We start from the raw sequence: 16,565 nt of genomic DNA on the forward strand, positions 1-16,565 counted from the left end.
GGTTCTCATCTCTAAAGCCCCTATTACACAGGGCGATCAGCGGAAGCAAGCGAGCACAGACCTGTCAGGTCAGCGCTCACTTGCTCCTCTTTCCCCACTCGCTGCTGGCACTATTACATGCACCGACAGCAAGTGGGTAAGTGCTGGGGGCCCCGGGGAGCTGTGGGAGGGGAGCGCATAGGAGATAGCAGCGTCTGCTACTGCCACCCCTATTACACAGAGCGATGGCAGCAGATCATTGCTATCATTGTCGTTAGTCTTGGAAGACGTTGAAAGACAATAATCAGCCGACATTGTGCATGTCGGCTGATCATTACCTTACACAAAGGGATTATCGGCCATAATGGCTGAAAATTGGCCAAATACGGCTGATAATCGCCTTGTGTAATAGAGCCTTCAGCCAGTGGGAAAAGAGGCATATGATTTCTCGCTGCGGCTTATCCCTTTCTTAACTTCATCTGTCGGGGGTTGATTTGGAGCCCCCCTTTCACCATAGACATAAGCCTCATTGTCCTTTTACACGAAACAATAAATCGCTCACTCAATTATATAACGATTTTGAAGCAACGGCTTGGTTTTTATGCCATTTAGACAAAGAGACAAATCATTCTAAAAAATCATTGTCACGATCGCTTTAAGATCACTGAAGGCCATCCCACACACCAGGGTGAATCTGCGAAAGACTGTTTAGACAAAGCGATCTGAGAATTATCAGCGAGCGGCCATCAACGATGTGAGAGAAAGTTAAAAGACCACGATGAACGATTTCTTGCTTGTGACCATTAGCTGTATTTACACAAGCAGATAATCGCTCAAATGAGTTCACTATCGGGCAGATTTGAACAATAATCTCTCCGCATAAACGGACCATAAGGTGTATGGCCTTCTTTTATATCTCTGTTCATTGCCGTGATATCTATATTGGATGTCTTCAGGTGCCTAACACCCTAGGCATCTCCTTTTGTGTCTATTCTGCGAGATACCACGCAAAAGCTGTAGGACCCACTTAGGACAGTGATAGACATGTACACTATCTCACTAACGTGCAAAAATTATTTAGCTTTGGTAGAATACTCATTTAACATTGTTCCGGATGGAGATTAAGATCCATAAAATGTCCCCATGACAACACTGACCTGTCTGAGCTGTGGAGCAGAGGAGCTGACACCGAGCCAGCACCTTCCATTAATTACATCTCATCACAAGAACAAGACAAGAACAAGTGCAAAAGTTTTTTCACCTCTTAAATATACTCCTTTACCTCATGTTAATAAACTATAGAGGTCTCCGACTTCTGTTCCCAGACATAAGGGCAGAGCAGGCGGCTTATTTCTCTACTTATTGTCTGTTTTCCTCAACCATAAAGGAAATATAACCGAAAATAAGTGCGGAAAATGAAATGTAATTGCGCTCATTCGTCTCCTCTGCAGCAAGCGCATTTGTCAGGGATTCGTTTTACACTCTCTCTGCTTTTTCCGCTCCTTTTTGATCTCGGAGGGGCCGTTATTTATTTAATTTGGCTTCCTGAGCACATTATGAAGTAATTCTGGGTCCTGCCGAACACCATTCTCTATAAATATTTATGATGCCGGTAAATCTTTATTAAAACGTCTACCGCGTTATTCTCACTTGTTTTTCTTTTCTGTTTTTTTCCCCTGTTTTTTAGGTTTTTGAATCAGGCAATGCAGCTTTACAATGCAACTGAAGTGGTGCCAATTAACTATGTATTCTTCACGACCAGCGCCATACTAGCAGGTACTGTACTATTATGTCATAGTATATAAAAACATCTAATAAAATCTATATATCATTTACACTCAAGTTTGTGAAATCAGTCAGCGGCAGCTAATTTATAGCCGATCTTAATGCTTCAGACTAAATCCTGACAACTTTTATCTCGGCAGTGCTTTATTGGATTATTAGGCTGAGGTTAGTGCCAGCTTCAATAAAACTCTCATTTCCATGTTTGTTCTCTATCCAAATCAATACTTTCCTATTGCATTCTGTTTTTCTCCATGTAAGCTTTTGGCTCCGGGCTTTTAGTTTATAATGTGTGTAATATGGTTCATTTTAGCTTTATAAAAAGAAAGCTTTAAACTTCTATGAATTAAGGGAAATTAGCTTGACGGACACATTGAGATTAAATTTGCCACGTCTATATATGAATTAGAGGGATTAATCTTACATATTACTGGAATGAATGACAACTTCAGTCATACTCACAGGGTCATGTGCATGGCGGCCGTAGGGCATAGAGAAGTGTAGACATACTGTGGAGATGTGCTCATAGGATAGGTCAGTAATACATCATCCAGTGGAATAAGAGTTGAAATAAGAGTTTGCATTGGGAACATAGAGGTTCATGTTATGCCTGAAAACAGTAGGTTAGGCAGCTACTATGTGGTATCTGCTACCTCCATGACACATAGAGCAAAGTTAAAGGGGAACCCCGGCTAATATTTTTATCATTCAAATCAACTGGTGTCAGAAAGTTAAATAGATTTGTAAATTAATTCTTTTTAAATATCTCAAGTCTTTCAGTACTTATCAGCTGCTGTATGTCCTGCAGGAAGTGGTGTATTCTTTCCAGTCTGACACAGTGCTCTCTGCTGCCACCTCTGTCCACGACAGGAACTGTCCAGAGCAGGAGAGGTTTTCTACAGGGATTTGCTGCTGCTCTGGACAGTTCCTGAGATGGACAGAGGTGACAGCAGAGAGCACTGGGTCAGACTGAAAATAAAAAAAAAAATTCCTGTAGGGCATACAGCACCTAATAAGTATGGGAAGACTTGAGATTTTTTAATAGAAGTAAATTACAAATCTATAGGACTTTCTGATATCAGTTGATTTGAAAGAAAAAGATTTTCGCTGGACAACCCCTCTAAGGTTAAAAGATATATATATATATATATATATATATATATATATATATATATATTAGTTTTAACAATGTTTCCATTTTCTTTTTTCACAGGAATCATTTTTTACCAGGAATTCCAGGATGCGGCCTTATTGAATATATTTATGTTTATTTTTGGGTAAGTAATTGAATGGTATTTGTTTGTTGGCCCTCTAACCAGATTAGATTGACTAGCATACAGAGCGAGCCTTGGCACATGAAAAGTCTTACAATAATCTTTTGAGACTTTCTCATTTTGTTCAACTTATGTGACCTCTAAACTGAATGAGGTATATAGAGGACTAGAAATTTTATGTGATGTCACGAGACAACTTTAAAAAAAAATAGGTGTCTTGTTTGACTTTCCAAACAATCTCTGAAAATTGAGCAGTGGAAATAGATTTTCATTAGTTATCTAGGCCTATTTTCCAGGTAGATCATCAGTATTAGGGTACTATTACATGGGCCAACTATGACCCGATCATTTTAGTAAACGAGTGCCAATCTGCTAGATTGGTGCTCGTTTACTGGACCTGTTAGATGGCCTAATAATCTGGCAGTAAGGGCTGCATGGACATCATTAGAGATGTCCATGCAGCCCTTGCCCAAACACCTGATACCTTACCTCTCCCCCCTCCCTTCTCCTGTGCTCCACAGCTTCCCAGTCCTGGCGGCAGCAGCCTCTGAGTGTCCTGTCAGCTGACAGGCCGCTCAGCCAATTACAGGCTGGGATCGCCGTGGAATGTGATTGGCTGAGTGGTCTGTCAGCTGGCAGGACACTCAGAGGCTGTTGCCGCCAGGATCGGATAGCTGTGGAGCACAGGAGAGAAGACGGGGAGAGGTAAGGTATTAGGTGTTTGGGGATTCGCCAGCCATCAGCCGCACATCACTATTACACTTAGAAATGAATAATCGGCACTCGACGATGTTAGGTTCAAATCTAAACAATCAGCCGATCGACTGATTGTTTTCTCTATTGCACCATTAGGCCGATTATCACTCTGTGTAATAGGGCCCTAGATTGGGGGTAGTAGTCCAATTCCTGGCACCCCTACCCATCATGCTTTTCATCACCATTAGAGATGAGTGCAACCCGAGCATGGCATTTCATTACCAGTGGCTGAAGAAGTTGGATGCCATTGGCTGTATCCATCTTTTCAGGACTCCCTAGGGCTACATCCAAATTCTGCAGCCACCGCCATGACTTCCGGGTTCAGACGGACTCGAGCATACTCAAGTTGCGCTGCGGAATCTGTTGACGCTATACAAATAAATATTAATATAATTATTATTATTATTCTAAGTTGTGCTCATCTTTGATCCCCATACTTTTAGTAGTGGCTGTGGATGGTACTGCAGCATTGCCCCATTCACATGAATCAGCTGATCAGTGGATGTGTCAGGGAGTCATAACCTCGCCAATCTAATATTGATGGCCTGTCCAGAGGAGAGGCCATTATTCTAAAACAGGGATGGGGAACCTTCAGCCCTCCAGCTGTTGCAAAACTACAATTTCCATCTTGCCTGGACAGCCAAAGCGAAGCTTTGGCTGTCCAGGCATGATGGGAATAGTAGTTTTGCAACAGCTGGAGGGCCGAAGGTTCCCCATCCCTGTTCTAAAAGGATGCATATATGCAGGTTGGAGCCTATGTTACAGAGGAAATGAAGCTTTGTACCAGGTAGCTGTATTACAGGCTTTCTGCACATGGGCCTACACATGCCCTTAGAGATGAGTGGCCATTTTTTTTCTTCTGCAGAGCTTAAATGTCGTGTTTGACATCATCCTTCTATGAAGTACAGATCTCTGGAAGCCTCCATTGAGCCGTACACACGGAGGCCCTTGCCTTGTTTTCATTAAGTGAGCAATAAAAACAAGTTTCTGGTTCTTTACAAGTCTATCTAATTCCAGGCAATAAAAAAGCACTTTATAAATGGCCGATCCATTAATTAGTCTAATGCTCGGCAGTGATGATGTCTGGCTTATTTTAGAGTCACTTACACAGAAAACGAGGCTTCGTTTTATTCCATTTAGGCCTCCCGGAAAGTGAAGTGCCTCGGCAGACAATGAATATCATAATTAACTGAGATAATTGCTGCAGAAAGCAGCCTGGTGTGCACGGAGGCGAGCGCTGTGCATATTAATGGCTGATATTATGGAGGACCGCGAAATAAAATGGCTTTGTAATGTGTTAATCTGCGCTTTATGGCAAGTGGTTTTGAAATGAAATTATATTTTTCCCAGTGAATGACACAGTAAAGGAGCTGTTCTCAATCCGTCATTGTATATTAATGGTTTAATTGCTGTTTCTGCCCTATTTATCATCTGTACGTCACTATTATCGAGTTTTCAATGTAGAAAGTGGCAAGGCTTCATAAAGTATACCACAATGAGGATTAGTATGTCTGTGGAACACATTGGGCCCTATTACATGGAGCGATTATCACTCGGAGTAATAGAGACAACGATCAGCCAATGAAACGATCATCGGCTGATCATTGTTTTAGGTTCGGACCTAAAATCGTCAGGCGCCACCCGCGCATCGCAGCGTGTAATAGCAATGCGCAGCCGATGGCTGATGATTCCCCAAAGACCTGATACCTCACCTCTCCCTGCTCCCAGTCTTCTCTCCTGTCCTCCACAGCTTTCTGGTCCCGGCGGCTGCAGCGTCTGAGTGACCTGTCAGCTGACAGGCCGCGGTGGTCCCAGCCTGTGATTGGCTAAGCAGTCTGTCAACTGACAGGCCACACAGAGGCTGCTGCCGCCAGCACTGGGAAGCTGCGGAGCACAGGAGAGAAGATCGGGAGCGGGGAAAGGTAATGTGTCAGGTGTTTGGGCAAAGGCTGCATGGACATCGCTAACAATGTCCATGCAGCCCTTACTGCCCGATTATCGGCCGTCGAATAGGTCCAGTAAACTAGCGCCAAGCTAACAGATCAGTCCTCATTTACTAAAGCGATCGGGCCGTGTAATAGTACCCATAGGGGTGTGTATATATATATATATATATCAACATTGCCGGGAAGAGATGCAGCTAGCCTGCACCATACTCCTACATAGCCAGAATGCACAGGGTCAGTGGATATGAACCAGGAAAGCCCCTCCGTGAGTACAACGCAGCTGAGGGGGGTTGCAAAGACCGGACACTAAGCATACAATAGTATCAAAATAAATGAAGATCAGCACTCACCCGGTGTTGTCAATTTATTCACTTTTATTCCATTCACGGGGTACAGGGAGGGAGCATAGAGAGGCCCAGGTCGCGTCCTGTGCCTCTCTATCCACCCTCCCCATACCCTGTGAATGGAATAAAAGTGAAGAAATTGACAACAATGGGTGAGTGCTGATGATCATCTATTTTTATACTATATATAAAAACGTGTTTGTGCTCTTTTTTGGCTTTTTTTTGCGTACAGTGTATTTTTTTTTTTTTTTGTGCAACATTTATCAAGGCAAATTAGCTAGATCTTAGTTTTATTAGCCTTATAAACTGTTTAATGGTGCGTTCACACCTACAGGATCTGCAGCTGATTTTCTGCAGCAGATTTCATTTAAATAACTGAACACAGCATCAAATCTGCTGCAGATCTGCTGCAGATCCTGTAGGTGTGAACGCACCCTAAGGGGAAAAAAAATCAGGGCACTTGCTTCTATTGATATTTTTTGTGCAACAACCATAAAATCTTCCAAAGCCCCAAAATAAATACTGCACGTGCAAAAAAAATTTGTAGATGATACATTCCCCCTATAATGTTAGAAAAAATATAGCTTCATTGTTTGGAGATGCTGTTTGCTTATTACTTCTATTAAAAAAAATATTGAGTTTCCAGTGCTTATCAGCTGCTGTATGTCCTGCAGGAAGTGGTGTATTCTTTCCATTCTGACACAGTGCTCTCTGCTAACACCTCTGTATGTGACAGGAACTGTGCAGAGCAGTAGCAAATTTCTGTCCATGGACAGTTCCTGACATGGGCAGAGGTGGCAGCAGAGAGCACTGTGTCAGACTAGAAAAAATACACCACTTCCTGCAGGACATACAGCAGCTGATAAGTAGTGGAAGGCTTTGGATTTTTAATAGAAGTAATATACAAATGTATATAAATTTCTGACACCAGTTCATGTGAAAACAATCTTTTTTTTCCCCGGAGTACCCCTTTAAAATTCAATTTGAGCAAAACACATTTTTGGCCTAGTCGATCCTAATAAGGTCAAACAGAACATCTTGCTGCCTAAAATGATCTGTTCTTTGTGGTTGGATATAAAGCTTGTAGGCCACATCCAGTAAAACATTGGAGTTACAACCTGAAGCTGCTTTGCCAGATTCTCATAAATGCATTGTGACATTTCTAAAGGAGAACAAATCTGCTTGACAGCCATGTCTCCTGGGAATGGACGGGGCTGGCTACAATTCATCCTTTAAGTTTTCTATTCACTTCAGAAGTCTGTTCAGAGAGCCAAAGCTCAAAGTAGAAAAGGATAAAACTAAAGAAAGGAACAATATACTATAACCTAAGATACCATTATTTTATATTCCTATATCAATGTCGCAGCACTACTCACTTTGGCTGAAACATGAAACTTTTTGTTACTATGGCAGAGAAAATCATATAGCAGCCCTGTTGGTCAGGAGATTACATTAGAGGGGCCTTCATCTCATTGGTCGAGATTAGAGATGAGCGAACCTCAAGCATGCTCGAGTCCATCTAACCCTGATCGTTCGGCATTTGATTAGCGGTGGCTGCTGAAGTTGGATAAAGTTCTAAAGTTGTCTGGAAAACATGGATACAGCCTATAACTATATCCATGTTTTCCTCATAGCCTGAGGGCTTTATCTGACTTCAGCAGCCCCCGCTAATCAAATGCCGAACGATCAGGTTGGGATGGACTCGAGCATGCTCCAGGTTCGCTCATCTCTAGCCGAGATGTGTATACTGTAGAAATGAGCGAACCTCGAGCACACTAGAGTTTGTCCATTTGATTACCGGTGGCTGCAGAAGTTTCATACAGCCCTGGGGAGTCCTTGAAAACGTGGATACCTGCTAATATCTCCAGATCACTGTGTGAGTTATTGCTGTGCTTATAGTAAGGTTTAATCACAAATGCAGTTTGACTATATCTATCAGGGGCAGGCAGAATATGGCACACATTTTTTATACTCTTTGTTTCACTTTCATATGGACTTTCATCGGTATGTCTTACTATGTATATAGCACAAGAGAAGCAGTGGTTCTTCTTGCCCAAGGGCCTGTTCACACTACGGAATCGGCACCGAAATTCCATGCGGACTCGGCGCCGAAGCCTGCCTGCTATTTGTTTGAATGGGAGGGCTCGCGCACCTTCGCTCTCCGTGCCTCTCTGTTCAAAGTTGTGGAAGGGAGTGGATATCGTTACACTGGGGGCGCTGGGCCTTCTCCCAGTACATTGAGTGGGCCAAAGTGCACATGAAAAAAACTTTGCCGATCATAGGAACCGCACAGTTGTTTGAAAAATTGAATATTCTCCTCCTGAATAACATGGACAATAAGTAGTCCTCTTCATTATGTGCATGAGCCAAGTAGTCCTCAATATTCATCAGAAGGAGAAAACTCCGCCCACCAGCTGCTGATTGGCAGTTATCTATCCATGCTATGTGTAGGCAGTCAACTGCCAATCACCAGCTGGAGGGCAGGGGGAGGGGTGTGGCAAGAATCCTATTCTCCTGCATATTAGGAGAACAGCTGAAAAGAGTGATGTAAGTAATACACCGATCTGTTCAGCGTTTCTGTCACTAGTTTATGCTGTCCTCATTTAAGGTGGAATAAACCTAGTGACAGATTCCCTTTTAATGCTTGCTACATCTGTATGTGCCTCCTACCGCAAACAATAGCCACTAAAGCAGGTAACAGAGAAGAGACATTTGGCTGCACTTGTTTCTCCACTAGTATTTTGCCCATAACAGTCTCTGCTGTATATAAGCGGTGCATCGTGCTGGAGAAAGCTGTATGTAATATATGCATGGAAGCCTTCACTGTCATGTCAGATATCAGCCGGAAATATGCAGCGTTCTTCAGTGACGAATGTCTGAGATATTTATAACTCCAGTTATAAAACTTTTCTTGTGCATTAAACAGATTGAGGGATTAGCAAAGTATGGAGATAATGTAGAATTCCACTGAATAATACTGTTTGTTCTCTTCATCTGTCGAGCTCTGCGTTCTCATTATTTATGGAGCCATTTGCTTTGGTTGGCTTTCTACCACCTGATTAAGTCTTTCTTATTAACTGTCCAATGTTCAGTGTTTTCCAGCCTCTCAGATGTAGTACAATCATTTATATCAGACTCAAAAGATTCCGGATATTTAAATGAGCCAGAATCCTATAGCAGAATACATGTAATGATAATTCATTGTGTTCCTGCAGGTGCCTCTTGTCTTTCCTTGGAGTCTTTTTAATTGCTCGAAACCAAGAGAAATCTACTTTCCAAGAACCTTATATCAATTTTGGAGAAATTCCTGGTAGGTCTTATAATATTAGATGATATTGATGCAGATGAAGCTGTAGTTTATATGTTCCAGTACAATGAGCCAATATTGTATTGTGGGAATTGACAATGGGGCATTCGGCATATCTCAAACAATAAAATCTGCAGTAAAGCTTGATTTTTGAGCTAAGGAGTTTGCTACCATATTTGTTACCTGTTTGCTCCATCAAAGTAATAGAATTGTGGAGTGGTTGGAGTAGGCTACACAACAGCGTTTTTTAGATTTGATCACCAATGGAAAAAGCAATAACAGTCTAAGATTTCCTAGGCCTATATCCGTCTTTTCCGGCTACCCAGAACACTTAGGCTGGTTCACACTGCGTTTTTGCAGTCTGTTTAATGTACCTATTTTTAAATGGTTACTATTAATATACACAAAAATGTGGTCAACCACGTTTTTGTGTACACTTAAAGAAAACATTGAAACAGTAAATAAGTATCAACAACCACCAAAAAAGCATTTCCCTTACATCCTCAGCAGCAGCACGGATGGGGTCTGGTCCGTGCTGCTGCTGAGGACGTAAGGGAAAGGACAATTTTATACAGGAAAGAAAATTTACGGTGAGTATAAAGTTGTCACTTATTCATTTTGTGATGTGGATATATATATATATATATATATATATATATACACACACACAGTATATTATGCACACACACATGGCTCTGCTAAATCTGTCTCCCCTGCTTCTCATTTGCTTAGCCTGTCATTGGCAAAGGGGCTGGGCTGTCTGCAGATGTGAAAAAAGGCGCTAAGAAAAAAGGTAAAAAAAAAAAACCTTCGGCTGGAATCACACATGCAGTCTAAGGTGCATTTTTTTTCTTTTGAGCCTAAGAAACCAGAAACATCCACTGGATCCGCTGCTGACCTATAAACACTGCGTCAAAAACTGCATGTGTGTTACCAGTCACTGACTAACATGATTATGAACGTCTTTCTCTCCTTTATTCACACATTCAGTAGTTTTTCAGGACTGTATATGATGTATGCAATCATCTGCAATCTTCATCCGTAATCCACAAAGAATTAATCTGTAATGCATCCATAATCCATATTTTTAGTAAAAAAAGGAGAAGATGCAAAAATTATGGACGCTCTCATAGACTTCTATGGGACTATCCGTCCTGCAATTACAGTCTGTACTAGAGCTTGTCAGATGCAATTTTTGCAGCTTGCGGATCCATAAATATACAGACAGTGTGAACAGCGCAGTTGAAATGAATGGGTCATAAATGTGTCTGTAGCTGCAAATCCACAATTACTACACGAAACTGTGGAACGTGTGAAGAGGGGTATGATCGTAGTAAAATAACCTATTGATTCCTGGAAATAATATGAGATTGTGTATACTTTTGTATAGATATGAATAGAACAGTACTCACAATGTCATTAGTGCATAGGACCATCATCTCTCACAGTGTCATCTATCATGGTCTGTCACACAAGAACAATAGGTCATAACTTGCATACTCTGTATAAAGTCCTGTGCATTTTTATGGTGTTTGTTCTTCACCACTCCTTCATCAAATGGATAACAAAAAAATACAAATCCAAGAGTCGTTCTAAGTAAAAAACAAGGAAAGTGTTTCTGTTGATAGCAAAGACATGTAACAAATGCCATCTACTTGATCCCATTATTAGAGATAAGCAAAACTCGACCATGCTGGAGTCCAACTGTTCAGCATTTGATTACCGGTGGCTGAAGAAGTGTGATGCAGCCCTTAGGAGTCTGGAAAAACATGGATACATGCTTGATTTGCACTCATCATGCTACATGTTCATCATCAAACATCCTACATTTGTTTCAAGGATCCCATCCCAAAATGGAGCCTAGGATATACTTCAAATAGCCTAAATTTAGCCCTAGCATTAAAATGGGTCTTTCATAGGACAGGTCATCAGTCCGTGATCGGCTGGGTGAATGAAAGCTGAGCTTGAGTAACCAGGTTCGGCCACTACAAATCGAATGGAGACCTATGTTTCTGGACCCATTCCGAAGCGCTGAACAGTTATTTGTGGGGGGTGCTGGTGTCAGCATCCAGGCGATCAGTGACTGAAGAGTTATCCTGTGGATAGGCCATCAATCTGTTTTGCCTAAAAAAAACCTTCAAAACTATGGGGAGATGTTTAGATGAGTAGCTTCACCACCCCCACCCCCAATGTTGGAATGCCATGTTGACCATAGGATAGCACCTAGGATAGGATAGGCACAGAGGACATTAGACATTAGCCCAATGTAAACGAGTGCCTATGTAGTAGATCAATGCTTGTTTATGGAGCCTTGTACAAGGCTTCAGCATCAGTTGCGGAGGAATGCACATCCCTTTACTGCATGGCAGATGTGTAACCAGCAACAAGCATTTACTCATCTATTGCCTGATTGCTGGCCATATTACAGAGGACGATAATCGCTCTGTGTAATGGTACTCTAAGGTTACTAATACACGGAACGATAATCGGCCGAATTGGCCCGATTCGGCTGATTATCGCTCTGTGTAATAAATACAACGATCAGCCGATGACAGCAATCATTGGCTGATCATTGATATAGGTTTGAACCTATAATTGTCGGGTGCCGACTGCGGGGCCAGCAGCTAACAATATACATTACCTATCCAGGCTGCAGGGCTCCTCCTGCGGTCTTCTTCTCCCCGGGTCCCGTGCGCTCCAGCTTCAGAGTGGCGTGTCTCAGCTGACAGGCAGCTCAGCCAATCACATATCGGGACCGTTGTGGACAGTGATTAGCTGAGCGGCCTGTCAGTTGAGACAGACTGCTCTGAAGCTGGATCGCGCAGGACCTGGGGAGAAGAAGACTGCAAGAGGAGCTGTGCAGCCTGGACAGGTAATGTATAAAGTTAAGCAAGGGCTGCAAGGACATCGGTAATGATGTCCATGCAGCCCTTGTTAAACGATAATCAGGCCGTGTAATAGGCCCAGTAAACGAGCGCCGATCTAGCAGATCTAGCCCCCATCGGCCCGTTTAATAACACCCTACGGCTAGGTTCACACTAATATCAGAAACTTGGTTTGTAGCCTTTGTTACTAAGGTTAGATATCTGTTTTTGGCTATAACTTCTTTTCCTAATGGGAACATCAGCTCAAGTGAAATACTGTGCAGGTAGATTATGTTTTCTATAAAGATAAGTGTCTGCTGAGTTGTCAGCTGTGGACCTTATTCCACCAGTTTGGGTATAGGTATAGCTTTTCCCTTAGAACATGTAGACACTGGTCCATTGCACCCTATACATATGTGCTGATTATTTCCATGTTAACAGATATTTGCACTTGCACCCAAATGGAGACTCTCCGTGCCCTCAGGTTTTCCACAATTAGAGGTTTCCACAGGCAGGGAATTGGGAGCGTTCATCTTGATTCAGCATATTATAAGAATTCCAATTAGGCCGGAGCCAGAAGAGGTCCCATAGGTAGAGAATTATGTCATTTAGCCTTATGAACAGCCGTGAATCACATTAGCTACGAGATGAGAAAACTACGAGCTGCACCAGCCTAACACATTTATCTGAGAAATATTCTCAAACGCACATATATATATATAATATAATATATAGTATATGGCTGGAGGAGAAATATCACAGTGATTGCTTCATGTAGGTAAAAATGGAGACTAAAACTTTGACAGGTTTTCTTCTCAGGACATGTTTTACATTTGACAGTAAGCTGATCATAAGTCTCCCCCTGCTGGGATTCCCAGCGATCAGATCTAATCTGGCAGTAAAGTGAGCATTTTCCCTGCAGCGCCACCACAGGAGACATTAATTATTACTACACGGGAGATTTATCAGACATGGTGTAACGTAGAACTGGCTCAGTTGCCCCTAGCAACCAATCAGATCCCACCTTTCATTTTTCAAAGAGTCTGTGAGGAATGAAAGGTGGAATCTGATCTGATCAGTTCTACTATACACCAGTTTAATAAATCTCCCCCATAATTTCCTATTCAAATGAATGGCTTGTCTAAGTAAATCAGGACAGGTCAGGTCTTCCAGAGTGCAAGTCGGTCTTCATAACCACTCTCCTCTCTCTCAAACAGATGAGGAGTTGCCCCCTCTATTAATTTAGAATCTTCAAATAGGGGATATGATCATGAGGTATGATCATGGGTTTTATAAACTGGAAAATTTCTTCAACATGTCGCTACAGGGATTAAATGTTCCTGGCAGAACATTAAATCTTAAAATGTGTGAAGTATATAAAATACGTTTTTATATATGGAGAGGGAAGTTCCTGTTTTCCCGAAACCTTATCGGAAGCAGGTGGAAAAGGTCAGCAGCTGGGACAGGGCACCATCAGAGCAGGGGGAGGTGAGTATGCACAGTTTTTTTTCATTGCACAAGGAAGAATAAAGAACAACATTATTTTAGAAAACCCCTTCTAAGGCCTCCACACACATTAGAAAAAAGTTGTTCTAACCCACCAATTTCACTTGGACCTGCCAATTGTCTAATGGCTATGGCAGCCTCTTGACTGTCCCCCAACATATACAGAAAAAAAGGATTGGGCATGTTATTGTTCAACTACCCTATCCTTTTGCTCTTAGAGAGATAAGCCACTACCGGAGTCTGGCTTTGTCTTACCCCTCCTCTCTAGATTTGGTGTACATCACCACTCGGACATCCATGTGTATAGAATGGAGGGATTGGGAGAGAGAGCTGTCCCAACACTTATTGGGTGTGAACGAGTATCTCTACTAATTTACCCATGTGAGTGCCCCTCACATTATACTAATGCTGGTCACAACAATTAACTCTTTTTATTCTTTACTTACACCATACTGATAGGTGGTAAAACGTCTGGATCCATTAAGTCTTAACACCTTGTGATGTAACTGGACATTTTCTAGCAACAAGTTACGTTCCCTTGTGTGTAGGTGAAAAGAGCAACTTAACATTCCTCGTGAACAATTTATCAAAGTAACATAACGAACGTCCCACTGGGAAAACAGAATGTAAAGATTTTTATTTTTTTTTTGTCTGCAGGGAAGGAAACGGTGGATAAGATCCAGCCTAACTCCAACAGCAATACCTATGGGACTCTGCTTAATTAGTCCCTGACATGGCAGCCAATGCCAAAGATGAAAGTCAAAGAAAAGGGGTCGTGAAGTAGCAGTGTTTATTTATTGCCCGAGATTCTCAGCGCTGTGTCGTGTCTCAGATCGTGTTCTGTTCACTTTTTTTATGTGTTTTATGCAAGGAAACTTATTAATGTTCCTCTAGAACCTTTGATGTTGTTACAGTTTCAAAACTCGAATGCTGCACAATCCCAAGAGTTTGGACTGGTCGTCATCGCTAATGATAAACTCGAAGCAGTTACTCTGGATAATTACTGGATATGCCCGGTGGAAATGAATTATTTTTTTTTTATTACATGACTTCTCAGGGAGGTGGAAGTTTTGTAGAAGTTTTCAGTTCTTATTGCTTAATATACTGTACAGACGTCATAGTTACGTGTTTCATGGTACGTCAATCCTGCGAGGAGGGCAAAATTGCCTTAACGTGTTGGATGATTTATATAGAATGTCAATGTAAAAGGCCTGTACACAAGTTAAAAAAAATTACTAATGAGGCTATAGTTGTATTACATTGCAAATCGGAGCTGGTGCATGAGTGGAACATGCAAGGGTATATGTGTGTAAGTAGCGCCAGTTTTAAAGTGCACCCCCTGTTTACTTGTGCCTGCATCTCCTGTCAAAAGGGTGGCCTCACAAATCCTTAAAGGGGTATTCCACTTAAATATACATTTTCATACAGTATGTTGCCGCCCACGGTGGGACTAACCATTTATTCCATACTTATTATCTTGTCAGTCTCCTTCCCCAGTTCTCAGCTGCTGCTTTCTGCTAAAGACAGAAAAATCCAGGTGTGAGCTTTTTCTCTCAGTCCCCGAGACGGCTGATGTAAACAAGTCCCTATCTGCAACTTTGTAATGCCAGGAGGGTTAATCATAGTGAGTTAATTTACATGACCTCAGATTGACCCTCCCAGCATTACAAAGAAACTAAAAAGATGCAGATAAAGCCGGACAGGGACTTGTTTACATCAGCCATCTCAGCAGGGTTTTCTGCTTTTTTAGCAAAACACAGCAGCTCAGAACTGGGAGAAAGAGACTAAATAAGTAATAATAAGTATGGAAGGAATTTTTAGTCTCACCATGGGCAGAAACAGAACACCCCCACCCCCACCATCGGCCCGCTGCCGTTTCCTTTAGTGACACCTTCCCTGTGCACAATCATGCCGGTCTTTGACGCGCTCCCTGACCAGCCTGATTATGTTTAGGGAAGGCATCACTGAAGGAGGCGGCTGGGTGGACGGTAGGGGGTGCTATGTGGGGCCATGAAACACCCCTAGTGTTCCTAACAAGCACATTTCCATATTTACTCTAATCAAACAGCACAAAAAAAACCAGCAGGCCCCACAAAGACAAGAAGCACAGCAGCGCAAACATGAGGTACACAGCTGCAGGGGGATATCAGCAGGTTTGTTTTCATGAACCTGCTGATAGTTCCCCTTTTAGGCTATGTTCACACTACGTATATTTCAGTCAGTATATTTCAGTCAGTATTGCAACCAAAACCAGGAGTGGATTAAAAACACAGAAAGGATCTGTTCACACAATGTTGAAATTGAGTGGATGGCCGCCATACAACGATAAATAACTGCCACTATTTCAATATAACAGCCGTTGTTCTAAAATAACAGCAAATATTTGCCATTAAATGGCGGCCATCCACTCAATTTCAGCATTGTGTGAACAGAGCCTTTCTGTGTTTTTAATCCACTCCTGGTTTTGGTTGCAATACTGACTGAAATATACTGACTGAAATATACATATACTGACTGAAATATATGTAGTGTGAACGCAGCCTAAATCTGCAGGCATTATGATTTATTCCTGTAAATCTCTCCTCGTTCTGGGCTAAGTAATGTGGGCGGACCTGCTCAGTGATTTCCAGCTATCTCTATTTGCACATATACACAGAGAGCTGTCAGTCACTCGGTAGTACCGCCCACCTGACTACTTAGCCCAGAAAGAGCAAAGATTTACATGAATAAATGACAAGTTATAATGAATCTTTTCACTCCTCCTACATAACACGGAACTTGCAGACTGGATGCATTTTCAATGTGAC

General features: G+C 42.1%; 1 protein-coding gene across 3 annotated transcripts in view; it reads left to right on the forward strand.

Annotated features, from left to right (window-relative positions):
* NIPAL2 (NIPA like domain containing 2) overlaps window positions 1–15,999 on the forward strand; it is a 68,416-nt gene extending 52,417 nt beyond the window's left edge. For all 3 annotated transcript variants that reach the window (XM_069957359.1, XM_069957358.1, XM_069957357.1), the window contains exons 8-11: window positions 1,667–1,755; window positions 2,975–3,038; window positions 9,297–9,391; window positions 14,416–15,999. In XM_069957359.1, coding sequence (XP_069813460.1) covers window positions 1,667–1,755; window positions 2,975–3,038; window positions 9,297–9,391; window positions 14,416–14,483 — 316 coding nt within the window. In that variant the 3' untranslated portion in view covers window positions 14,484–15,999. The remainder of the gene's footprint in view (window positions 1–1,666; window positions 1,756–2,974; window positions 3,039–9,296; window positions 9,392–14,415) is intronic.
* Window positions 16,000–16,565: the final 566 nt, after the last annotated feature.

Source organism: Dendropsophus ebraccatus, chromosome 2 (assembly GCF_027789765.1).
Source record: "Dendropsophus ebraccatus isolate aDenEbr1 chromosome 2, aDenEbr1.pat, whole genome shotgun sequence".
NCBI lineage: Eukaryota > Metazoa > Chordata > Amphibia > Anura > Hylidae > Dendropsophus > Dendropsophus ebraccatus.